The sequence below is a fragment of the Megalobrama amblycephala genome, linkage group LG7 (genome assembly GCF_018812025.1).
Source record: "Megalobrama amblycephala isolate DHTTF-2021 linkage group LG7, ASM1881202v1, whole genome shotgun sequence".
Taxonomy (NCBI): Eukaryota; Metazoa; Chordata; class Actinopteri; order Cypriniformes; family Xenocyprididae; genus Megalobrama; species Megalobrama amblycephala.
This window is the reverse complement of record NC_063050.1, coordinates 47,947,660-47,975,316: the sequence shown is the minus strand read 5'-3', so window position 1 is coordinate 47,975,316 and position 27,657 is coordinate 47,947,660. Positions and strand designations below refer to the sequence as shown.

General features: G+C 36.3%; 1 protein-coding gene across 12 annotated transcripts in view; it reads left to right on the top strand.

The window, feature by feature from the left end:
• dmd (dystrophin) overlaps positions 1-27,657 on the top strand; it is a 129,335-nt gene that overhangs the window by 30,148 nt on the left and 71,530 nt on the right. For all 12 annotated transcript variants that reach the window (XR_007185920.1, XM_048197886.1, XM_048197889.1 and 9 more), the window contains 22 exons: positions 207-308; positions 560-667; positions 1,222-1,401; positions 1,634-1,806; positions 4,352-4,475; positions 4,724-4,811; positions 5,134-5,375; positions 9,868-10,048; positions 12,771-12,916; positions 13,677-13,889; positions 15,666-15,779; positions 16,383-16,538; positions 16,745-16,915; positions 18,164-18,346; positions 18,663-18,797; positions 21,322-21,474; positions 21,583-21,744; positions 21,866-21,976; positions 22,111-22,284; positions 22,591-22,746; positions 23,200-23,370; positions 24,334-24,513. Coding sequence is in view for 11 of the 12 variants with exons in the window: in XM_048197886.1 (XP_048053843.1) it covers positions 207-308; positions 560-667; positions 1,222-1,401; positions 1,634-1,806; positions 4,352-4,475; positions 4,724-4,811; positions 5,134-5,375; positions 9,868-10,048; positions 12,771-12,916; positions 13,677-13,889; positions 15,666-15,779; positions 16,383-16,538; positions 16,745-16,915; positions 18,164-18,346; positions 18,663-18,797; positions 21,322-21,474; positions 21,583-21,744; positions 21,866-21,976; positions 22,111-22,284; positions 22,591-22,746; positions 23,200-23,370; positions 24,334-24,513 (3,423 nt within the window). In the remaining variant the exon portion in view is untranslated. The remainder of the gene's footprint in view (positions 1-206; positions 309-559; positions 668-1,221; positions 1,402-1,633; positions 1,807-4,351; positions 4,476-4,723; positions 4,812-5,133; positions 5,376-9,867; positions 10,049-12,770; positions 12,917-13,676; positions 13,890-15,665; positions 15,780-16,382; positions 16,539-16,744; positions 16,916-18,163; positions 18,347-18,662; positions 18,798-21,321; positions 21,475-21,582; positions 21,745-21,865; positions 21,977-22,110; positions 22,285-22,590; positions 22,747-23,199; positions 23,371-24,333; positions 24,514-27,657) is intronic.

The window sequence follows — 27,657 nt, the reverse complement described above, 5'->3', positions numbered from 1 at the left end:
AATTTGTGCTCCGAAGATGAAAAAAGGTCTTACAGATTTGGAACAACATGAGGGTGAGTAATTAATGACAGAAATTTTTGGGTGAACTAACCCTTTAACTAACTATAGCCCTGAAGTCTGACTGGTTGATTGGACTAAATAACTGTGGTATAATATTTTATTTACTTTGATCAGTCTTCCATAACACCCCTATGTTACATACATAGAATCTTGGGGAACGCTGGGCAGCGATCTGTAAATGGACTGAAGAGCGCTGGATCCTCCTTCAAAAGATCCTGCTGAGCTGGCAAAATTTCTCTGAGGAGCAGGTACTGAATCCTTCTAGAGCGTGCTGGAAAAGCTTTTACAATGCATTTAGCAGCTCTGAAAATGCCTTTTGAATCCTGCCTGTTAAATGACTATAATGAGAGCATGTCTGGGGAAACATAAAGGCTTTGAAGACCTCTTTTCTCAAGAGAATCAGGACGATAACATCACCAGTGCTCAAAGGAAACAGGAAAAGCAGCAGTGCAGAACACGTCTCACAATCTCCCTTTAATCCGTTGTCATTGTTTTATAGCTGCTGTTTGATTCTTGGCTGACTCAAAAGGAGGAGTTAGTTCAGTCTATCCAAAGAAGTGGCACAAATGACCCAAATGAAGTAGCCGCTAACCTGAGGAAGCTCGCTGTAAGTGGCCACGCATAATCCAAACTCACTGAAACATTAAAGTCAAGCCTACTTTGCTTGATTTTATCCATCAGGACTTGATGGTTAATCATGCATTTTGATTTTTTCATCATTGAATATGCTGCATGACGTGTAAAACATCACTTTACAAAAGTAAAATAGGTTTTGAGTGCCATGTCATGTTGAAATCCTTTTTAATGGGTTTGAAATCAGGCCTTTTTAATAATGCAACACAATTTCCATCTAGCATTAAATTATGGAAGCTTGTTTCTGACTCTTTTTTTCATGCAATTGCGAGTTATAAAGTCATAATTGCGAGATATAAAGTCAGATTTGTGTTTATATCTTGCAATTCTGACTTTATAAGATGCAATTAACTGGCAATATAATTCACAATTGTGAGTTTATATCTCGGAATTCTGAGAAAAGAATTGCGTGATAGCTCGCAATATTCAATTCTGACTTTATAATTTGCAACTGCGAGTTTAAATCTCACAATTCTAAGAAAGTGCATTTTATAACTTAACAATTGATGGCTAAATTTCGTTCCTTAGATTTTAAAAGCAGACCTGGAGTTGAAGAGGCAAACCATGGATAAGCTTTGCTCCCTCGTTCAAGATCTGCTGACCAACATTAAGAGCAAAGAAGCTGCTGGGAAACTAGAGGCGAAGCTGGAGAGGTTTGCTCAGCGCTGGGACAAATTGGTACAGTCTCTTCAGCTCACCAGCACCAAGGTGGTTATGCTAATGTCATTCCATTTTCTGTGTCTCATCTTTTCCGCAATACTGTTCCATCTATTTCTATTTCACTCAAATTTGATAGGGCTTCCTGCATTGCCCTGCCATCACTCAGAATAAATAAACCACTCTCACTGTATCTCACCCTCTCTCTTTCATGTGCACTCAAGAATTGTATACACTTCTATACACTTACACATGCATGTCTTACAACTTTTGTCCCTCTTAGTTTTCAACTATTGTCACCACATCCCAGTCGGAGCTCACGCACACAACCATGGCAACTGTCACCAAGGTGACCACGAACCAGAAAAAGATGGTGAAGCATACTAAGGAGGGCATGTCTACCCCTCCACCTCAGAAGAAGCGACAGATTGTCGTTGATTCAGAACTTAGGAAGAGGTGAGCTTATGGTTTCATTACAGGTCACTAAATATGAAGGACCCAATTATGTTAACAGAAATAGGAGACTTTGTGGGGTTTTTTCTTAATCAAGCTTTTTCATCTTGATTATCACTAATCGGCGGTTTATGCTTAAAAGACACCATGACAAGCACACTTTTATTCTGTGCTGATGGATTTCCTATTGAAACAAAGTTGAGGTGAAACATATTGAAGGGCTTGTCCATTTTTTTTTTTTTTATAGGATTTAATTACATCAGAACTATGTGCATGATTTCCTTCCTACATGCTATCTGCCAGTAAGAATGAGGGGGAGGGGCATTTGAGACATATTTTGGAAATTAAAGGGGACCTATTATTCAAAATTCACTTTTATATAAGGTGTTTGAACACACATGTGTGTCCACAGTGTGTGTGTAAATAAGCAGCCTATAATGGTAAAAATCCACTCAATCCTTTTTATATAATCCCCATAAATCATAAACAGTCTCTCCAAATGAGCGGTTCCAGATTTCCCCCTACTCTTATATAAGAGGCCCCACCCATGACTGATGACGATCTGCCCTATTAGCATAGATACGGCCCTGAGAGAGCCACAGTGGCAGCAGCCCGCCGTTTCGGTTTCCTCGCTATCGCAGCTGGAGATATACAATGTCTGTGTCAAAATAAATATTACAAATGTTCTGTTATCGGATGTACCAACAAACATAAGAATCTCCATAGACTCTCGACATCTTAGCCTCTGAGGAGACCATGGTTGAATTTCATTTATAAAGGAAATGTGCTGAAGAAAGTCAGTAAAGTGTTCTATATTTGCACAAATCATTTTACTCTGGACTGCTTCACAGGGTCAGTTCAATGCTGGATTTGCACAAAAGATTAACATGACTGTACATGCTAGTTAATGAGTTGAATCAAATTAACTCCACAACAATGTAAGACTCGCTACTGACAATTTCTGATATTTTGGCTGTGTGAGATTCTCCAGTTTTGTTGTTGTTGAATATCTTTAGCGTAAGCTATTAAAGCTCTGCCCTCTTTTTGATAGGGGGCCGGGATCAGCAGCTCATTTACATTTAAAGGACACAAAAATGGCGTGTTTTTGCTCACACCCAAATAGGGACAAATTTGACAAGCTATAATAAATGATCTGTGGGGTTTTTTGAGCTGAAACTTCACAGACACATTCAGGGCACACCAGAGACTTACATTAATCATATTATATTACTTTTATTATGTTGTGAAAAGGGGCATATTAAGTCCCATATTAAATCTGCTAAATGTGAATTTTGTCAACTTTTAGCAGTACACAACTATGGTGACGGGAAGGGGACATGTTCGGTTCACTTAGTTTTGTCGTGGCCACGACATATAAACTCGTGGGAACGTTATAATATGTCTTGGCCACAAGATCATTTTGTCGAGGTAACAACATCCTTATGTCGTGGCCACGCAATGTGAAGTCGTGGCCTCGAGATCATATGTTGAGAGAACGACATATTTTTCTCGTGGCCACGACTTCATTATGTAGGGAACGATATAGGGAACGATAGACCTATCTATTTCTTATGGCCACGAGTTAAATGTGTAAACAACCTGCGTGACCGTAGCAACCTGGAATTATCAGAAATGGATAAGATTATAATAATTATTATTTTTCATTAAGAAAAAGCACAGAATTAAGAAATTATTATATTAACATATATTGCGTATTACTGTACATTACTACTGTATTGTGCGCTATGTTGCCTAGACAGCATTAAAATGAAGAATAGGCTATGCCTTGTACATTTTTAAACCCAACCAAATCTTTTAAATCCATTCACTGATCATGTATTTTTTCATATATTTTTTTATATTATTACGGTATTAGTTACATTTAGCTATTCATTGTAAATAGGCCTATATTTGCTCTATTTTCCCCTTCATTTTACTATATCTTTTTATCTAATTAACATCCTGGTACCTCATGTTACTTAAAGTTTGTTTTTTCTACTGTAAATGATCGAACAAGCCAATAAAGTTTTGACTTTATGACTCTACATTTCTGTAGCCTAAATGAGCGTCTGTTTTCACTTGTAGCACTCAGTATGATTATTTTGTACACATTTTCTGAATGAAGCATGTCTAATTCTTGAAAAAAGACTTTGTCTTGGTGTGTTTTGTCATTACTTTTTCGCATGACACAACTTAAGTGAAATATTACTTTGAAGTGTATTTATCTAAATAAGACAATGAAAATGGGTTTTCTTATGATATCTCATGAAAATCAAGTGAAATTTAGCTTGTTTTTTTATTCTTTAATTCTCAAGGGAATCAATGTTGTGTAAGGTTGCAGTAAAGGATTTTTCATCTAAATAAGCTCTTTTACAGCCTGTATGAGTTTAACTGCACACGTGAATTTAGAAATGATGCTGAAACACAAAGCCTGCAGTAAGAGAAAAATGCTAATCAATGCTAATCAATGCCAACAACATTCAAATGACTAACAAACAAACAAGAATAACTAATTTGTTTTGCTGTTCTCTCATCAATTTCCCTGCAGATTTGATGTGGACTTCACTGAAATTCACAGTTTTATGACTCGGTCAGAGGCTGTTTTGCAAAATCCAGAGTTCTCAGTTTCCCGTAAGGAGGGCAGTGTGGCAGACCTCTATGAGAAAGTGCTGGTAGGTAATATTGACATGTTCTGTAGTAATTCAAGATATTAGACTGCAAAGTGTATTACAGTACATTAGAATTGTTTTGAACTTCAAAATAATTTTGAGTGTAAGCTAAGTTTTTTTTTTTTCCTTTTTTTTATAATAATAATAATAATTAATATAATTCTTAAAATATATAAAAAGTATATTCTAATTATGTAAATTAAATGTGTTGAATTGGTGTTTACTGTTTGATTCTTTCTGCCATTTTTGAGGCAATTGACAGGGAAAAGCCAGAAAAATTCAGGAAATTGCAAGAAGCCACTCGTTCAGCCCAGGCTTTGGTGGATCAACTCACTAGCGGTAAAATGGATTATTTTCATATGCACATTAATTTCAGTTAGATTTCCTTGTATAATTCAAAACTTGCCCTTGTTTTCCTGTAAAAAAAACCACACAAATATCTCCCATCTTATTTGGAAAGCAATAATCTGCATTTTGCTGCTAATTAAAGTGATAAGATCCAGCATAATGTCAGCTTTATAAATAATAGATAGAGATGTACATCGATGGGACATTTCTTAGCTATTTTGAAAGTCTAAAGCCTTTGGCAGCTTAATTGCCTCAGCAAATGCTGTTTCAATATGCATGAGTCTCATTTATCCTAATGGATCTTTCTCTAAAGATGGTCAGAATTCCGAGGACATCGAGCAAGCGGCTCAGCAGTTACGTGCTCGATGGGTTGATTTCTGCGCTCTCCTAGCCGAAAGGCTGGCGTGGTTGGCCTACCAGACCAAAGTCCTGGCTTTCTACAATCTCTTCCAGCAACTTGAGCAGGCTGTGGTGACCGCTGAGAACTGGCTCAAGGTCCAGTCGCCGCCCGCGTGTGAGCCAGAGCCTCTGAGGATTCAGCTTGAGCGTTGCAGGGTAACCACCAGTGTCTGTCCTTGTGCATGGGGTCTTGTTCCTCTGTAGATTTGTCTTTCAATGTGTGTCTGTTCTGTGTCCATATACAGGGCACAGTCTGTCTTTTCCTGTGTCTGGCCAGGTAATGCACTTTACCCGCTGCATGTGTTCATCTGATCTCATGCAAAAATAAAATAAAATTAAAAAAAAAAAAATGCAATGATGTAGGGGTGGGTACGGAGCCCCACACATGACATGCAAGAAAAAGAATAAATCGTGCGCACGATTTACTATTTCGTTCCCTCGATTTGCTAAATCGTGCACAAGATTTACTTTTTCATTCCCTCGATTTGCTAAATTGTGCGCACAATTTGTTTCGTTCCCTCGATTTAGTAAATTGTGCGCATGATTTAGTAAATCCTGCGCACGATTTAGCCTACAATTTTTTTTTTTTCTTCCTGCATGTCATGTGCAGGGCTCCGTAGGTGGCTGATATAACCAAAATCGAATATGACGATATAACAATTTTTTTTTCACGATAACGATATATATCACAATATAATTATTTTTGCTTTAAGTAAGGTTTATGTTATTGACATTTTTGTTACCATTGAAATGTGATGATTCTTGTCACCATTTTCAATACCACAAAAAAACTAATACTAGCCTAAGTTTAAAAAAACAACAACTCTCAAGCTTACTGAAGACAAGTAAACAGTGATAAAGAAAGAACAAAGAAACTAATTACAAGCATATAGGAAAATAATAGAACAAAGTCACAAATGAAATAGACCCTACCTGAAAAACTTAAAGCACTAGAAATAAGATATACTACATAAATTGTATAAAGTAATCAAATGTATTAAAAAAAACACTGCTTTGTCTTTACTGCTTAAATTAACTCCCTCGGGCCGGCAGTCACGCCGGCGTCATCACCGCGTTTTTTTTTCTAACCAGTGTGAAAGAGACTCAAAATACTCTGTCAATGTTGCACATACATTTAAGAGTTATACACCATTTTAATCTGTGGAATATCTTCTTTTATTTGTGTACACTCAGAGTAACAACAAAATGTTGTGCCTTTTGTAAAACAAAGAAAACTAACATGATGCGTGATCTCTCGTCTCCCTCTGAACGAACTCCAATCTGATAGTTCTCAGAAAATGAACTGTAACTTAGTGAATACTAATCACAAAAAAATTAGACTTATGTCTAAAAAAAACATTGAAATGTCAGGTTTTAAATCGTGTAAGTCAAATCGAAAACAAATATTCTGTGTTTATGTAATCTGTATGAAAAGAGAGCCATGTCAGAAGTCCGTGATTCAGCTCATTATCCGCTAATGCGGCCACGCCCACGGAGTCAGCGCTATTCAGAGGCAAATTCTGAGGCAATGCATGCATTCATCGTCTCAATTGTGTATTTATTGTCTTGAAAAGTGTTTTGAATAGCCATAGTTAGCGATCTCTGGCCTCTGTTAGTTCGGTTAGTTCCTGGATTGCCTATTCTTCTTTAGCAGGCATTTGTGGACTAAAGGTGCACAGAGTGCCCTCCGGCTGCAAGTATGAATTGAAAACACAGTATCAAGCGCTCATAGTAATGACAATAAATCCTGAATAAATATTACTCCTCTGTATAGAAAATTGACATATGAGAATCCATCAATATTTCTCCAAATGTGCATGCTTTTAAGCTAAAAGCCTGTATGAAATGCCAGAGGTAACATAATTGTTCAGACACTTTGCATCACAGAAATACATTATATTTTAAAGAATATAATAGAATACCATTATTTTAAATTGTAATAATATTTCACAGTATTGCTGTTTTTTCTGTATGTTTGATTTACACCATGATGAGATTTGAGACATGATCAACAGACGTTTTTTTTCACAGCCTACCTGTCTGAAAGAGCTCATTATTTATGCAGGTCATTAGAGCTCTTTATGCGATTCTTTTGTCTTCTCAGGTGTAAATGACCCATTATTCATGATGATTCACGCCTCCACACATACTGTGTTTCTTGACCAAAGATGTTTTAGAAAATTTAAATCTCTCTATTGTTTTATATGAACAAGCAGGCAGCATAATTTTTACCTCATTTTGAAGCAAAAACTCTAGTCTACAACCTCAAATACCCAGAAGTCTTGTGAAAAAAGATTTAATATATATTTTTTGGCTTTATTTCAGTGACTTAAGTTTTTAGTTTTTTCAATAACCACGCATAAACGTTTTTCCTTCAAAAACATAAACATGTACATACATGTTCCTCACATATTATTGTAGCCTAGTTTATGCTGAATACAGTGTAATGACACTTTTTCCATTAATATGTTTATGAACAACTGAAAAAAGCACAAATGTCAGGGCATGTCAAAACTTCTCCAGGGCCCCAAAAATCCTCAGACCCCTGAGGGTTAAATAAATATCTATTCTTATTAAAGTTACAAGTGATTCAGTCAAGGGCAGTGAGAGATTTTCTCTCTTATTTGTTGTTTAACATTAATGAAGACAAGTAAATTTGGATGCTGTCACTTTAAGACCAACTGCACGGATCCAATATACTCATGCGTTTTCTTTCTCAACTGTTTACGTTCAATTAAGACATAAATGATTGTGTTTATTTGCAAAGACACATAAGTATGTCTGTTTAACCGATGAAGCCCAATTAGTTGATGAAAAGCACTCAGTTCAGTCCTCACTGCTTTATGAGCAACGGCTTTATGTGCGCGAGTCTCTCAGACAGCACTGAGAAACGGTCTCTCTGACAGCACACGCATATAGCGAAATGAGTTGTCTTTCGCTGCTTAATACTTAACACACGCTTAACACATGCAAACGATAAGCTTTCGTGAAGCATAGCACAGCAACGTTACGTGAGTGTAAAAATCTCTATCAGTTGACAAATTTCTACCGGTATATCGCCCACCCCTACAATGATGCATTCATGCAGGACATTTGATCATGCCAGACAAGACAAACAACCTTCAGGTTTTTTTTTTCCTTGATCTTTTGAGATAAAAGAGCTTGATTTACTGCATGCCCTTCCAAAGATTCCCAACATTAGAAACATGTTTGTTTTTTACTTGGTCCCTGAAGTTTAGACATTAACATTATAGGTGGAAAAAATTTATATGAAAAAGTTAACTTCAATTTTCTGTTTTGACAAATAATTAATATATGTCATGCAAACAGTTTATAAGTTTGAATTTTATTTAAAAGGGCCTACTTTTAAAATTGTATTAAAAAAAATAGTACATGAGAAGTTAAATGCTTAGTTGTGGGTTCTGAGTTTTGCTGACAGATCCAATATAGTTGCTGCTTTTTGCATTACATTGTGACAGGTTTTGAAATAATTCTGTCATTTATGTCAAAAGATCAAGGAAAATCAATTTCAATCAACAATCAGTGTGTGAAATGACCATTTTTAAGAGGACTCTGGCAGACCTGGCTGGTGAATTTTAGCTGCAGTTAGATTTTATGTAATTTAGCTGTGATTATGGTACATATATAGGATGATTTAATTGAAAAAAGAGTGCATTTCCACTGTCTGATGGCTGTGGACTAATTTCAGTGGTGTCGACGTGGCCTGTTAGATTAATGAATATGATATAACAGGCCGAGAGACAAGTTGTGTGATTAAAAACGTTGAGTGATCAAAGCTCCGCAGGTTTAAAGTCTCTCTTTGTTCATCTGTTCTTACTTCTTTTATCCACTAGTATATCTGTACCTGACAGCTTTCTATATGAACATCTTTCTTGCTTCTGTCTCTTTACCAGATCCTAGTTTCTGTAATGTGTCTTTCAGAAGAGACATGTCTCCCTAAAGACCTTGAGTGTCTGTGATGATTTGATCATTTGATGTGATTAACCCATTCATTATCTTACTATTCCCCAGCCCAGATTTACTCATTTAATGTCTCACACACACACACACACACACACACACACACACACACACACACACACACACACACACACGAACACAGGGTTTCAATATTTCATGTCCACGTATCTGGGGAAAAAAGAAAACTGAGATTCTCATATGGCACCAGGCAGCAATAATACGATTTGTATAAGCTACAACGTTACTATTTTTATTGGATCAATAAAAATACCATTTTTAGTAGAGCTATTTTATTGGCAATTGGGATTTTTAAACAGCATATCATAAATAAACTCTATATCATTTAAGGAAAGAAGGTGCAATGAAAGAGTTGTGGAGAGAAAACTCAAAGCAAAAGATGAGATTTTATGAAGTTTTTATTGAGTTTGTGAAGTCTGTAAAAACATTTGCCTCACAACAAAACAATATTCTCTGCATTTGAATCAGCATAGATACTTTGAAGATATGAGTAAAGTTATAAGTTCTAAATATTCATGTTTATTCCCACTTCAGATGACGAGGGCGGACAGCAAAAAGATGGGGCCATTTCCTCCTGCCAGTATTTGTGCTATTATCATGTGATTTAGTTTAAAATGTTACAAGACCTGTGCTTTATTTCATTTCACAGGATGAGATTGCTCGCCTCTCAACTCTACAACCTCAAGTGGACAAGCTGCATGAACAACTTCAGGAGCTGCGGCAGAAAGAAGAGACACCCGTTCTCTTTGATGCTGACATATCTGCCTTCCAAGAGCACTACCACAAAGTCCTCGAGGACCTGAGGGCCAGGGAAAGACAGCTTGTTCTGGGTGAGGGATGTCTAGTGCTATGCTATTTGGGTTAACGTTGAGGGAGTTTAAAATTGGATCACTCACATACTGTACTATGACAGCATTCATAGGATTCAGACTGCAGTGTGGTCTGGTTTGATCACGTTAGCTTCTGAGCTGGCAGCATTTTCATAAATCTTTCAAATCGACGAGTGTCTCTACCCAATTTATGCTACACAGGCATCTGAAATTTTCATGGCTTTGTTCTAATTTTTACATACTCTCTGGCTTAAAGGTAAGTTGTGTCTAATGAGTTTCTACACAATCCAGAAAGATTCTTAAAACTTAGTCAATTCAAGACACCATCATGTGTCCACCATATTTCAGTTTTTTTGTGTGTGTGCTGATTGTGTGGGCAAAATCATCAGAATTATTTATTATAACATAGCTGAGCGTACTTCACTATGAATAGTAGCATTTTTGTCCATAAAAATGCGTTATTCAGTGTTGTAATTTGACGCGACTGGCGTAAGTCTTCCGTGCACAGTGGGCGGAGCCAGCTAATCGATAATGAGAACTGTTGTCGATGATTTTCATTATCTATTATTATCGATTTTATCGAATAGTTGTTGCAGCCCTAGTTCAATGACACATGAGGTGAATATTTAAACAATGTTCAGGATAATGCCGAAAGAGCTATTCTGTACTGTAATGTCAATGTGTCATTCAAAATATTCCCATTAGTCACATATAGACAATAGTCTCAAATATACTTTATAATCAAACCATCATAACAGTAGCCTTTCATTTTAAAGGTGCCCTAGAATTAAAAATTGAATTTACCGTGGCATAGTTAAATAACAAGAGTTCAGTACATGGAAATGACATACAGTGAGTCTCAAACTCCATTGTTTCCTCCTTCTTATATAAATCTCATTTGTTTAAAAGACCTCTGAAGAACAGGCGAATCTCAACATAACACCGACTGTTACGTAACAGTCGGGATCATTAATATGTACGCCCCCAATATTTGCATATGCCAGCTCATGTTCAAGCCATTAGACAAGGGCAGAACGTCTGGATGTGCACAGCTGAATCATCAGACTAGGTAAGCAAGCAAGGACAATAGCGAAAAATGGCAGATGGAGCAATAATAACTGACATGATCCATGATAACATGATATTTTTAGTGATATTTGTAAACTGTCTTTCTAAATGTTTCGTTAGCATGTTGCTAATGTACTGTTAAATGTGGTTAAAGTTACCATTGTTTCTTACTGTATTCATGGAGACAAGAGCCGTCATTTTTTTCATTATTAAACACTTGCAGTCTGTATAATGCATAAACACAACTTCATTCTTTATAAATCTCTCCAACAGTGTAGCATTAGCCATTAGCCACGGAGCATACTATCAAACTCATTCAGAATCAAATGTAAACATCCAAATAAATACAATACTCACATAATCCGATGTATGCATGCAGCATGCATGACGAACACTTTGTAAAGATCCATTTTGAGGGTTATATTAACTGTGTGAACTTTGTTTATGCAATGATAGAGTCGAGAGCTCGGGAGGGGGCGGAGAGCGCAAGCAATTAAAGGGGCCGCAGCCTGAATCGGCGCATTTCTAATTATGCCCCAAAATAGGCAGTTAAAAAAATTAATTTAAAAAAATCTATGGTTTTTTTTGAGCTGAAACTTCACAGACACATTCAGGGGACACCTTAGACTTATATTACATCTTGTAAAAAAAACGTTCAATGGCACCTTTAATTACTTAATTACATCTGTCGACATGTTGCAGGTGAATTGCAGAGCTTGTGTGGACCTATACATATGATCGCTACAATCAGATGCTTTCTTAACTGCAGTTTTCTCACTGCTGCAGTTTTTTTGTGTTTATTTTGTTATTGAGAGGAAAGCGTGCAGCACATATTTACATACTCATCTAAATTTTGCTATCGGCAGCGTGGGTGGCGTCAGGATGTTTATTAATAGTATATTGTTGCAAAGGTATTTCTAACTTTTTTACTTCTAAGCGAAGAAGAACAAAAAAACTTTGCCGTGAGTATATTGGGACCTTGAATCACATTCAGGGTACGTTTGCACAACAACGATATGCTTAAAATGGAGATGTTTTTACTTTGAGTTTTCCGCGTACAGATGACACCATTGTCAAAACGATCCCCATTCACACAAATCTGTGAAAACGACTAAAAACGCTGTAGTCTGCTGGCAGGCCATTAGATGGCGATGAAACACTATAGACTGAACACGTAATACGCATGTGCATGACATCAAAGTTTTCACATTCATTCATGTTTTTGTTGTTTACACGGAGACTGTTTTCAAAACCTTGCGCTTTGAAACCCATTTTCAAACGTTTGCGTTGTCAGGTAACCAAAACGCCGTCATCATGTAAATAAACCAAAACGCATAAAAAGTTGAAAACGGTGTCATGTAAATAGCCACTCAGTCTCTTGTACGCTATGTGTGCGCAAGTGCGAGCATAAGTGTCTGTGTTGCTGCAGTTCACTTACCGGTGTCTCTAAAAACAAGGGTTTCTGAATTCTTCATTTAGCCTCTTAATAGTAAATTATTTGTGAAAATCAAACATGCAAGAAATGGGGCATTTGTTGGGCTTTGTAAATGATATACATTTGATTTCTGTTGGAAACTGCAGGACTTTGTTGGCAGATATTGTGTAGGTGACTGTGTTCAGACTTGTTTTGTCTTCTTTTCTTTTCTTGTATTAGTCCAGTCTAGTCTTCCACCAGCACGTTATAAGGATGTGATGGCAGCGCTGCTGGCCTGGCTGCAGCAGTGTGAGAATAAACTAGCCATCCCATCCACAGCAGTGACAGAGTACCCTGTCATGGAGCAGAGGCTCAAAGACATCAAGGTTTGATTTTGATTTATTTTCATTTATTTTTTTTTTAGATTTATAATTTGAGTGTTTGAGATTTTCACATAGTGATTAGTGGCACACATCTCAAACAAATAGCAAAAATAATTATTGTTTTCAAACAGGTTTCCTGATGATGATCCTGAGTGATATTTAAAAAAAAAAAAAAAAAAAAAGAAATTCATACTTTTATTCAGCAAAAACCTGCAGAATTATGCTGAATGGATTTAAACCACTCCATTTAATGTAAAATGTATTAAATGGGGCTGAAAGTATGACACACTTATTTGGTTTCTGAAAGCATTATTAAATCATAGAAAAGATTCCAAGTGTTATCCTGCACATTAAACTGGGATATAAGAAAATATCTGATCCTCAAGCGATTACACACTTCAATGTTAACTTTTTAAATTTAGTAGGATCATAGTAAAAACATAAAAGCCATATAACATCATCATAATCATACGTACCATATGTAAATGTTACTTTGGCTTCTAAAAAAACAATGGTGGTAGCCAAAACATATTTAGAAAATAAAAAATTGCATAAAACTCACTTAATACATTGTTTAATTAGCAAAATACCACATATACTAGGTGAATGTGTGCATTTTTTTATTTTAATATAATAATATGAGAAAGAATGATATGCAGTTTTGTGTTAATATTATTGGTATCATTTGTTAAACGTTCATTGTGAATGCCTAATAATATTGGTTATATTAATAACACTAAATGAGTGCCAAAATATTTTGCAGTCAATTCAAGCATCACAGAAGGAGCATCAGGGTGACGTTGATGACCTCAATAAGATGGCCGAGCAGGTGTTCCAGAAAGCACCTCCTGAGATCTGTCAGAAGTACCGGACCGAGCTTGACAATGTGATGGTGCGCTGGAGGCGTGTGTCTGAGCAGCTGGAGGAGAACATCCAGAAGCTGCAGGATCACATGACCAAATTACAGCAGTTCCAGGCACGTGCTGAAACAATATGCTGATGAGGCTTTTCCTCAAATTACACTGGCTCTAGTTTCTCTGTAGCAGACACACTTCACCTACGCCACGCTGGGTGCTTTCCAAGTAGAATGCATTTGAATGCAGGCCACTGGAGATGTTGGCTGTGTCTCAACACCTAGCTGCCTACTCAAGAGGGCTTACTAGGTTTTGAACCACATCTTTCTGAGAAGAGTATTTTGTTTAAAGGTTGCTCTTTTTTAATCTCAGGTGACTATTCTGGGTTTCATAGAAATTAAGCTCAATTGATAGCATTTGTAAATTGTAGTAATTTGTCACTTTTTTTGGCGATGAGGTGCTTACAGTGGAAGTGAATGAGGCCACTTTTCAGATGATTTAAAAGCATAAATGTGAAGCTTGGAATTTTATAAAACACCTCCATTCTTTTGTTAATACTTGTGTGCTATTTGAGCTGTTTGTTTTATAAATGACCTTATTTAAGATTTTTTTTTTTTTTTTTTTAAACACACATACTGTTTACACCTTGTGTCTCTTGTGACTTTTGAAACTGAGTATTTTAACTTTTACAGATTTACATTATGGATTTTTTTAAGCTCAAACAGTAGAGAATAGCACTAGCAACACCAAGGTCATGGGTTCAATTCCCAGGCAAAAGAAGATCTTATAAAATGTAAATGTGTACCTTAAATGCGACGGAAGTCGCTTTGGATAAAATAATTAATAATTTGTCTGCCAAATGAATAAATGTAAATGTATGCCACAAGTGCTTTCTATTGAGCTTAAAGGGTTAGTTCACCCAAAAATGAAATGTCTGTCATTAATTACTCGCCCTCATGTCGTTCCAAACCTGTAAGACCTTTGTTCATCTTCGTAACACAAATTAAGATATTTTTGATGGTTTTTTTTTTATCTCCCATAGAAAGAAACGAAATTACCACATTCAAGGTCCAGAAATAATTAAAATAGTCAACGTGACTACAGTGGTTTAACCTTAATGTTATGAAGCGACGAGAATACAAAAATAACGACTTTATTCAACAATTTCCCCTCTACCCTGTCATTCTCTTACGCAGTTTACATTGAAGACACAGTGCAGTGCTTCCATGTTCTATGTCAGAACGTCGACTCAGTATTGGCCGGCTCCTGCGTCAGCATCACGCACATGCATCGTGGTGCTAACGTGAACAGCGTCGGCCAATACTGAGCCGGCATTTGGACATAAACACGGAAGCGCTGCACTGCGTCAACTGCGTAGGAGAATGACAGAGAAGAAGAGAAGAAATTGTTCAATCAAGTTATTTTTGTTTCGATTTTTCACACAAAAAGTATTCTCGTCGCTTCATAACATTAAGTTTAAACCACTGTAGTCACGTTAACTATTTTAATGATGTCTTTACTACTTTTCTGGGCCTTGAATGTGATAATTTCATTGCTTTCTATGGGAGATCAAAAAAAACTTTTGAGAATTCATCAAAAAATATCTTAATTTGTGTTCTGAAGATGAACGAAGGTTTTACGGGTATGGAACGACATGAGGGTGAGTAATTAATGACAGAAATTTCATTTTTGGATGATCTGACCCTATAATTTGTTTTGAACCCTGAATATTCCTTTAATGGAGTTTGTTAGATTTAATTAAAGTAGCAACTTCAACTCAGGTGTTTATCCTGAAGTACCTTTAACAAAAATAAATTTCTATTGGTTGTGTATTATAAAAACGTACCAGAAAATGTAAATTGCATATTCTGATAGAGCATCATTTTATCCAATGGTAGAATGACACAAAGACTCTCCAGAAGTGGATGGCAGAGGTGGATGTTTTCCTGAATGAGGAATGGCCAGCTCTGGGAGATGCAGAGGCTTTGGAGAAACAGTTGGAACAGTGCACGGTGAGGACAGTCTTTATTTATTTAGCAATAAAAACTAAGTTTGTGTTCCCAAACTTAGAATGAAACTCCTGATGCCATACTGATCTAGAGCAAGATGTGCTAAAATAAAAACAGTGATCCAAAAAAACTTACCATTGTATTTCACAAACATGGCCCAAAAATTAAAATTCAGAAGAGGGTACTTTTTATGCAGAGGCAAAGCGAAGCCTAAATGAAAGCATTGGTCTGGAAGAGGAAGAACTGTTTCTCATTAAGATGAAATCTGCAAAAAATATGTTGTTGGGAGACCTGCTAATATAGCCGCAGCGGCGGTTGGATAAGCCGTAAAGCCATTGGGACCTGACTCAGTAAAGACCCTGCCTTCTTTTTTCACACAGTGGCAGGAAATGATTTTTCATATAACAAGTCGTGAAAACTGTAGCTTAAACATGAAATTACATTTCTCAAAATGCATTTCAATATTTTTGTGCCCTATGGTAAGTTAGCTGTAATAATGGCGACAGCTTCACTTCTATCTAGTAGAATTGGGTCGATGCATTGCCATGACCTGGTTTTAGGATGGCCAAGACCATCTATTTCAAACATTCTGTTTTGATTTGCCAGGCTCTTGTGAATGACATCCACACTGTCCAACCAAGTCTGAACGGCATCAATGAGGTGGGACTGGCCTTGAAAAGGGAAGCTGAGGCACCGTTTGCCATCAAAATACAGAAGATGCTTGATGAGCTCAATGCTCAGTGGGAGCTCATTTGCAAACAGGTAATTAACATGCCACATGGGCTTACGGTGCATTATACTAATTAATTACGAAGTGAGGTGCAATTTAGTCATCTTAAAAAGCCCACGCATACCATTTTCACACCTAGGCAATATCTATGTGAAACTTTTTGATGTTATTAGAATATTGCCTGCAGTTTCACTGAGATGTTAAAACTAAAATGAACTGTGGTGTTGTTGGTCCTCAGGCTTATGCAAAGAAATCAGCCCTGAAAGGAGGGCTGGACATGACGGTGAGTTTGAGGAAGGAGATGCAGGAAATGCAGGAGTGGATCACTCAGGCCGAGGAAGAGTACCTGGAACGAGACTTCCAGTACAAAACACCTGAGGAGCTTCATAAAGCTGTGGAGGAGCTGAAGGTTTGTTCTTCAGTGGAAAATTTTGTTGCTCAGAAAACTTAATAGAGTAGTCTCTTGTCGGTGATGTCTTGCGTATAACAATTTGGATAAAGTAAAAGTGATTTTATATATATATATATATATATATATATATATATATATATATATATATATATATATATATATATATATATATATATATATATATATATATACACACAGCTAAATATTACATTTTTGGTCAATTAAATTCATTAAAACATTTAGCAAAATTTATGGTGGGAGAGTATTTAAATGAATCATGCGAGGTGGTTTACTAAGGTTTGCGCTAGTCAGTTTACTGGTATTTGCACCATTATTTACCTCCCCCCCCCCCCCCCCCCCCCCCAAAAAAAAAAATCATGTCTTAAACCAGACGCTAATTTGCGCTGTTCTTGGTAGATTGCATTTGTCATTATGGAAATGATCAGGCTGCGTTCATTAATTCGCTCATCTTCAGTAGATCACACGCTTAACCTTCCACTCCCATAAGCGCTTTTTAGGATTTGCGTTCTCACGCTAATTTGCCCTGTTTAGTAAATCTGGCCTATAATTTCTACAAAGAACTGAATATGAGTCGAATAAATTGTCAAAATGTTGACATTTTTAATTGTTGGATACTGTAGGACCATTGAGGTGTACCAAGCAAAAGTCAACATTTTAAGGGGAAGACAGACATTGTTTTTCTACTTTTCATGCTGTGTTAATTTTATGTTCGATAATAGCTTATCTAACACATCTAATCTCACTAGAGAACATGGGTTTTGTGCCTTTATTTCTTTTAAGAACAGTCAAGGGACACCAATTTGTACCCCATTCATTGAAAATGCCAAGACAACAAAGTTTAAAGAAAAGAAAAACAAACATTTTTTTCTGAGGAAAAGAGTGTCAGTGAAGCTCCCCAGACAGTTTTCATGATAGCAGACGACTGACACCTAGACAACTGAGATATGTTCATTTCCTAACAGGTGCCGTCTCAGTGCACGGATGCTTTTCACCTCTGTCTGATCCTGTTTCTTTGTGCTTTTTCTGAAGTAAATGGGGCACATTTTTGCTTAACTTTCCAAGCTCAACAGTGAACAGCAGGGATCTTTCTGTCTTGTATTCTCTCTGCTCCAGTGCCAAGCTTAGCTTAACAACAAACAGAGGCTTAAGAGAATGCCGATGTTCACTAACCTAGGTGGAAACATCTGAATGCTCTCATAATCTCCTCTCCTCTCTCCCACTCAGCGGGCTCAAGAGGAAGTCCATCAAAAGGAAACAAAGGTGAAGCTACTGACGGATAAAGTCACCAATTTCATTTCAAAGGCTCCTCCCGTGGCCCATGATGCCCTGAAGGCAGAATTGGATGTTTTGACTTCTAACTACCAGCGACTGTGCAGCCGACTCGATGGAAAATGCAAGACTTTAGAGGTGAGCTTGATATTGTGCCAGTGATGGGCTTGTGCTCAGGAGTCAGATAGTGTCTAGTTCATTGACATTTATTCATTTGGCAGACACTTTCATCCAAAGCAACTTAAAGTCCTTTTAAGGTTTACATTTTATCAGTGTGTGTGCGCGCATTCCCTGGGAATCAATCCCGTGGCTTTGATGTTACTTGCACTTGGCTCTTTCAGTTCAAACCACTAACGTGGTTCTTCTAACCTTCTATCAAATTCTCGGGACACTGGCCCAATGTGAAATATTTGATTAAACACACACATCTGTCCATTTTTCTTGGCTGTTGTAGGAGGTGTGGGCATGCTGGTGTGAGCTGCTATCTTATTTGGATTTGGAGAATGCCTGGATGGACCTACTGGAGAAGAAACTTGATGAAACAGAAAGCCTTCAAGGAGGTGTAGAGGAAATAGAAGAAGCTTTGACTGTGAGTGTTTAAAATCTTTAAGATGAACTTCAGAGATAAAATGAGACTGTTTACTAAAACAGGTAGCATTTTGAAAGCCAGGTTAATATATTAAAGGAATATAGTTTTTGATCTGGTCCTAACCAGTGTTGTGGAATGTTACTTTTAAAAGTAATGCATTACAATATTGCGTTACTCCCTAAAAAGTAACTAATTGTGTTACTTAGTTACTTTTTATGAAAAGTAATGCGTTACATTACTTTCACGTAACTTTTTATTACCTGGGCTGGGCTTGCTTGTTTGTTCAATAACAACAAAAAAAGTTCCTTTTTTGGCAAATGTAAAGGCCCTTTCACACCAAAAGTGAAATGAATAAGCCTCAGACTGAAGGAAATGCATATTTACACCTGTACAGTAGAGGGCGCAGCTCAAACAAATCTTTCAGCTGTGCTGCCATTCTGGATTAAAGAATAATAGGATACAGGAGAAGGAAGTTCAACACTCTTATTTCTAAATCTAATCTAAAGTCATTTTTGCTTATTAATATGGTTGAATTAGATCACTGAAGGTCAGCCGTAATAAAGTGAAATTAAATACATATAATTGTATATCAAGTATATTTGTGTAATTTAATGTAGTTAATTACAGGTGTGCATAAAATTCTGAGATTGCGTTTCACTGTTTTTATTAATTTTGAGGAATACTGAATACTGTTTTTGTGCAAGTGAGATGAGTTCACATTTAGTCTAGAACTACAATAACCATCATGTTTAGTACAGTGCACGCAACACCTCTGGGACAGGAGAGCTGTCAGTCAATAAATGTGAAAAAGTAACTTGCATTACTTATTTGTAAAAGTAACTTAGATATTTTGTCGTAAATTAAAAAAGTAATGCCTTACTTTACTAGTTACTTGAAAAAGTAATCTAATTAACTCAAGTTACTTGTAATGAGTTACCCCAACACTTGTCCTCACATGAGGATGTCATATGTCTTCAGAAGCTTGGAATATTGTGCATGAGTCAAATGGCCTTTGTCCTTTTTATTGCTTGACAGCCTGTGGTCACTGTGAACCGTTGTTGTTAAAAGAGCTGCAAAAATAAATTTCCTTTTGTGTCACACTGTTAAAATGGGAGTGTATAGGTTTAGAATGACATGAGGGTGAGTAAATGATGACACAATTTTCATTTTGGGTTAGAGTTTGGCTTGGAAAGGTCACTCTGTCCCAGAGGAAAATTGTGTTGTTAAGAGGTTGTTCTTTTATATTGCAGGAGACTGACTTAAATGCCATTCTCATTGGAGGTTCCACTTTGTGAGTTGTGCGTTTCCCAAACTGGGGGAACTGCAGGGGGTTTGTGAGTTGATGAAAAATGAATAATTAATTAAATTTACTGGAAAATTAAAATAAATAAATGGGACTGCACAATTTATCAAAATAAAACTGAAATAACTATATTGTTTGTATTTAGATTTAAACATAGAGATAGTTTTCATATGAGATGAAATGTCAAACCGCAGATCAAATTGTAATCACAATGGCCTTTATGACAAAATAAACAATTTATTTTAATAAAGTTATTATAAATAAATTAGGCTACACAATTAATCGAAATAAACCTGAAATCACAATATAGTTTCTATATAATTTTACATATAGAGATATTGTCTTCATATGAGATAAAATGTCAAATCACAGTTTTTGCAATCACAATAAATGACAAAATATATGCAATATAATTTTTGTGATCAACATGTGCACCCCTATATATAGATAATTTTAAAATAAAATAAAAAATCTCTCTGGGTTTGTAAAAGGGATTGCAGGGGTTTTGTGAGTTGATGAAAAGCTAATAATTAAATCAAATGGAAAATTGTGAAATTATGACAGTTTATATATTGTTTTAGATATATAGATATAGTTTTCATATGAGATATCTTATCGCAGTTCAAATAGCAGTCACACTATATGAATAATTTTAAAATTAAAATAAAACACATAAAAAAAAAATTAAATATTTTATCTTTATCTTACTTAAATGTCATATGACCATTAACAGACATCAGATAATATGTGAACATGCAAATGTTTGTTAAATAATTAAAATATTAACTTAAATTCTCAGGAGTTACTTCAGCTAAATATTTTACATCTGAGGGTTTGGCTAACAAAAATGTTTTGGAACCCCTGCTGTAGACAAGGGTCTTTTACTCAGGAGACTCAGAAACACAATTGAGAATTTGGAGACTTTAGCAAAACATTTAATGATTTAACAGATGCTTCTAAATAAAATTGTTTGAAAAATGAGGAATGCTACCAGAACAGACTCCATATGCTGCCTAGGAGAATATTCGAGATATTAAATAGATCTTTTTTTTTCTCTCTTTTTTTTTTTCCTATGAGCTAATACATGCACTGATTATGACAAAATAGTCATACCAAAAATTTAATCTGGCAGCATCACCATGGCAAAAACCTTTTATTGAGATTCATGTTGAAAACGACATCTAAATCATTGGTATTAAAGTGGTTTCTCATTCTCTAAAGTCCTTAGACACAATGATTAGAGAGCATCCTGAATATAACCGCAACCAGATCCGTGAATTAGCCCAGACCCTTATGGATGGCAGAGTCCTCGATGAGCTCATACACAAAAAAGTGGAGGACTACAACACACGCTGGGATGAACTAATGCAAAGGGTAGGAACTTAAAATGATTCAATTGTATTGTTGCAGCTGAAAACGTAAATGTATTCGTTGGATTTTCTCATACCTTGATTCACTTCCGCTTTCTGATGTCAATAACAGGCTTTACAAAGGCGACAGCAGCTGGAGAAGAGCCTGCAGTGGGCCCAGGAGAACGACAAAACCCTACGCCTTATTCAGGACTCTCTGAACACCACTGACCGACATTTGACTGCTTACATAGCAGATGGCATAGATGCTGCACAGATACCTCAGGAGGCACAGGTATTTATATTGTCTCACATATGGGACAAATAAACAACTATCTGTCTGTCTGTCTGTTTATCTATCTATCTATCTCTAATGTAGTTAAAAAAGTAAAGAAATAAATTATCTCATTTAACAGAAAATACAGGCTGAGTTGAATGGTCATGAGGTGACTCTTGAAGACATGAAGAAAAAGGCTGTTGAGGTTGACACATCAGAGAAAGTGATTGGAGAGATTGATGCGACATATGTAAGAGTAACAGATCATATTATTTCAAGCTGAATTTTTGTCTTGTTGCTAGATCCTTCATGCATAAATAAATTTATCAAATAATAAGTAATCAATACCTGTTGACAAATGCCAGTTTTTGTGTGTCTGTTTAGGATAAACTATTGCAAGTTAAAGGCAAGTTCCGGCTTTTTCAAAAGCCAGCCAACTTTGATCAGAGGTTGACGGAATGTGAGCGAGTGCTAGAGGAAGTGAAAGGGAAGCTAGGAGTGCTGAGTATTCGGAGTGTGGAGCAGGAGGTCGTACAGTCACAGTTGGAGCAGTGTATGGTGGGTAATATAGGGTGCTTGGTAATTTAATAGCTTTTATCCATTATTTTTTGTGAATACATCAATTGTTAATGCATGAAATATTATTGTGGAGATTAACTGATTACCTTATACTGTATGAAATAGGTTTAACTTCTGTTTTATCAAGTTTAATTAATAATTAACATTTTATCAAAAGTATAATTTTATTCATTTCTCTATTTAATTTGAGTTTTTGTTTAGTCATAAGTTGCAGTTTAGTTTTTGTCAGGCAGCAAAATCTCATTTATGGGGAGTTCTAACACATTTTCTATTTCCCCCATGTAGAAGTTCTATAAGAATCTGAGTGAAGTGAAATCAGAGGTGGAGACGGTGATAAAGACTGGAAGACAGATTGTGCAGAAGCAGCAGACAGAGCAACCCAAAGAGCTGGACGACAGGCTGACGGCTCTCAAATTTGCATACAATGATTTGGGTTCACAGGTAAGGGAGGATAAATGTAAGACATGTACAGCACCAATTTGAACATCTACTCATTGCATATTGTTGCTATTTTACATTTTAGAATAATAGCAATGTCATCAAAACCATTACACATTACACAAATTAAAGTATGGGAGTCGTGTAAAAAAAAATTGAAAAGTATCTTTTGTAGATTATTCACACTACTGTTCAAAAAATTTGAGGTCATTAAGATTTATTAATAATTTTATGAAATGGTATGTGTGAATACTAACTATCTTTGAAATAGTATTGATAGTTTCTTTTATGCTGACCACTTGTTGGCTGATTTTCTTGCACAATCCGCTCCAACTCATCCATTAAGAAAAAATATATACATAGTGGATTAAAATGTCTCAGAAATGTCTTCCATCAACCTTTTAACCTTTTGAGTTGTCAATGATTGGTCAGATGGTCTCATTTGTCTGTGTGCAGGTAACAGAAGGAAAGCAGGAACTGGAGAAGATTTTAAAGTTATTAAGGAAGTTTAGGAAGGAGGTAAACAGTCTGACAGAATGGCTGGCAACTACTGATGAGGAACTGACACGCCGGTCTTCGGTGGAAGGGATGCCAAGCGATTTGGATGCAGAGTTGGCTTGGGCAAAGGTGAATGAATACACAACTGGTGTAATTTCAGCAGCATTGTTTACGTCTAAAAGAGTTCACTGGTCATTAATGGAATAGCTGATCTGAAAAATGACAATTCTGTTATCATTTACTCACCTCCATGTTCTTCCAAACCCATTAGTAGGGAAGCATGTTTCCGTCACTAAATAAAAAAATAAAAAAGGTAATTATGACTTTTTATCTCACAATTCTAACTCTTTTTCTCAGAATTGCAAAATTTATACTCGCAATTGCGTTATATAGTCAGAATTGCGAGATATAGTCACAATTCTGACTTTTTTCTTGGAATTGCGAGGATTTATCACGCAATTCTGACTTTATATCTTGCAGTTCTGACATTTTTTTCCAGAACTGCGAGATATAAACTCACAATTGCGAGTTATAAAGTCAGAATTGCGAGATATAATCTCGCTATTCTAAGAAAAAATATCAGTCTTTTTTCCCTCACAACTGGACATTATAACATGCAATTGCGAGTTTATATCAAGCAATTCTGACTTTATAACTCGCAATTTTGACTTTATAACTTGCAATTCTGACTTTCTAGGTCTCAATTCTGACTTTATACCTCACAATTGTAAGTTTATATCTTGCTATTCTGAGGAAAAAAATTCAGAATTGTGAGATAAAAAGTCACAATTTTTATTTTTTATTTCATGGATGGAACAAGCTTTCATGCATTCGCCTTTCTTTTCTTAGTGGAACACAAAATTAGATGTTTTTAAAAGTGTTTATGCTGTGGTTTTCAATAAAATGAAATCATACAGTAAATAAATTATATTTTTGAGCGAACTATTCCATTTAACATGGTGAAAAATGTTAAACTAGCAGTGCTGCTTTGTTTTCAAGAAGGTGTGTGTTTTTTTAAAAAAGACCCATTACTCCACATTTGAAATGAAATACACAAAAACAACCGAATGAAATATCATCTTCTCCACCCAGGCGACGCAGGAGGACACTGAGCATCATAAGCCACAGCTGAAACTAGTGAGGGAGTTGGCAGAGACCCTGAAGGGTTTACTTCGTAGCCAGGAGAACCTTATTGATGACAAGGTCAGTCTGCTCAACTGCAACTGGATCGCAGTGACGTCACGGAGCGAGCAGTGGCTGAAACTCCTGCTGGTGAGCAACCGTTCAAAGCAACCCTATGACCCTGTTCTGAATCATTTCATTTCAGGCTAAATATTTCTTGTGCTAAATATGCCCTACAAGGGTAAATTCATTTCCTTTCAATTTCACATCTCCATATTGTTCCGTTAAATCCAGACGGCGAGTTCTGGGGGCGGCAATAATGTTATGAAACTGTTAAGCACATTTATCTCCTGCTCTTCTTTATTGCCTTTTCCACTACTTGCTTTCCCCCATCTTTTATCTCATCTTTTATGTCTTTGACTACATTTTCTTCTTGTTCTACTTTGTAAATAACTCTATAAATATCTTACGGACAATACATCAACAGATGAGGCTTGGCCTCGAAGGTATAATGAAACGATTAAAGAAATAGTTGAGCCAAAATTGAAAATTCTGTCATTGTTTTCTAACCCACATGGCATTCTAAACCTGTATGACTTAACTTTCTTCCATGTAACACAAAAAATTGAGAAGTCTGAGGATTTTGCTCTTTTCCATGCACTTGAAGAGATCTTCTGACATCATAGATTTTTTTTTTCTGACATTTTTGTCAAAAAAGGATGCAAAAGCATCATAAAAGAATAATGAAATTGGTCCATGTGACTTTGCACTGTATTTCACTATATTTATTACCAGTGTTGGGGGTAACGCATTACAAGTAGCTTGAGTTACGTAATCAGATTACTTTTTCAAGTGACTAGTAAAGTAACGCATTACTTTTAAATTTACAATAAAATATCTGAGTTACTTTTCAAATAAGTAATGCAAGTTACAGTGCACAGCAGAAATGAGTAAACCCCCTCTGAACAAATACAAAAGATGTATTTTCTTTATGATCACTAATACAATTCATGGAAAGATGGCAAAATTAAAATGTATTAAACATATACATAATAAATACTGAGAAATATATGTCATTAATAGCCATAAAATAAGTAAATTAGCCAATTTTGTCTAAATTAAGGATTGCAGAAATGAGTACACCCTAGATTTAATTCAACAAATGTATAATATTTTGGTACTTAGTACGCCCTCCATAATTTTGAATATACTGCTCTGACCCTTCTTGGCATGGAGTGTACAGGTTCATGACAAATTGTCACATAAGTCCTGTTTAACTCCTGGATGATGAGCTCCTTAAATGCTCTGATCTTTAATGGGGAGTGTTGCTCAACTCGTCTCAACAGAATCCCCCACAGGCGCTCAAGAGTGTTAAGACGGAGTGCAATACATGTCCACAGAAGGTTTTTCACCTTGGGAGAATGCATATCCTCATTGTCATGTTGAAAAAATACCCAACAATGCAGAGAATGAGGAAAGCATAACAACTTCTTTTTGAAGTTTGTGTATTAAAGGTGCCCTAGATTCAAAAATTGAATTTACCTCGGCATAGTTAAATAACAAGAGTTCAGTACATGGAAAAGACATACAGTGCGTCTCAAACTCCATTGTTTCCTCCTTCTAATATAAATCTCATGTGTTTAAAAGACCTCCGAAGAACAGGCGAATCTCAACATAACACCGACTGTTACGTAACAGTCGGGGTGTACGCCTCCAATATTTGCATATGCCAGCCCATGTTCCCAACATTATGAAAGGCATTAGACAAGGGCAGAACGTCTGGATGTGCACAGCTGAATCAGACTAGGTAAGCAAGCAAGGTGTGTTTTCAATTCATACTTGCAGCCGGAGGGCGCTCTGTACACCTTTAGTCCACAAATGCCTGAGCACTAAAGAAAAATAGGCAATCCAGGATCTAACCGAACTAACAGAGGACAGATATCGCTTACTATGGCTATTCAAAACACTTTTCAAGACAATAAATACACGATTGACACGATGAATGCATGTATTGACTCTGATTTGCGTCTGAATAGCGCTGGCTCCGTGGGCGTGGCCGCATTAGCGAATAATGAGCTGAATCACGGATTTCTGACATGGCTCTCTTTTCATACAGATTACATAAACACAGAATGTTTGATTTCGATTTGACTTACACGATTTAAAACCTGACATTTCAACGTTTTTTTAGACATAAGTCTAATTTTTTTGTGATTAGTATTCACTAAGTTACAGTTCATTTTCTGAGAACTATCAGATTGGACTTCCTTCAGAGGGAGACGAGAGATCATGCATCATGTTAGTTTTCTTTATTTTACAAAAAGCACAACATTTTGTTTTTCCTCTGAGTGTACACAAATAAAAGAAGATATTCCATAGATTAAAATGGTGTATAACTCTTAATTGTATGTGCAACATTAACGGAGTATTTTGAGTCTCTTTCACACTGGTATGAAAAAAACCACGGTGGTATCGCCGGCGATACCCTCAGACCTCAGGGTGTTAAGGCAAGCGCAAGCTCTTGGGGCGTGGAGCACGAGATTTAAAGGACCACACACCCTGAATCGGCTCATTTCTAATTATGCCCCAAAATAGGCAGTTAAAAAAATGAATTAAAAAAAAATCTATGGGGTATTTTGAGCTGAAACTTCACAGACACATTCAGGGGACACCTTAGACTTATATTACATCTTTTAAAAAAAAGTTCTAGGGCACCTTTAAATTACACAGTGGTGTGGAAATTCATGACAGCATTGATAAAGCACAACTCCCTCACACCTTCAGCACTCATACATCCCTATATAAGAGCTTTACTGTGGGAACCAGGCACTTCTCACTGTACTCCTCCTCTAGCAACACCATAACATTTTGGATGCTGTTAGATCAAAAATTATTGATTTGGTCTCATGAGACCCCAGAGTATTGATTCCTAGAATCTGTATTTTGTAAATATGGGCTTTGGAAATGGCTAACTGACTTCATTGTGCTTTGGATACAGTAGGTAGTTCCAGTGAGAACAACAACCATGAATGTCATTTCTGCAGGCTGCATCTTACTCTGTGAGATAAACAGTCACTCTTTTCAAAGCTTTTGCTGGCTCTGAGACACTTGCTTGGTATTTCTCCTGCTCTTTGTCTAGCAAAAAAATCCCTCATCACTAAACAGAGTCAGTATTCCTCAAAATGAATAAAAACAGTGAAATGCAAACTCAGAACATTGCACAAACCTGCAATAATTAAATATAGTAAATCAAGCTAATATACTTTATGTATTTAATCTCAACCAGTGTCTTTG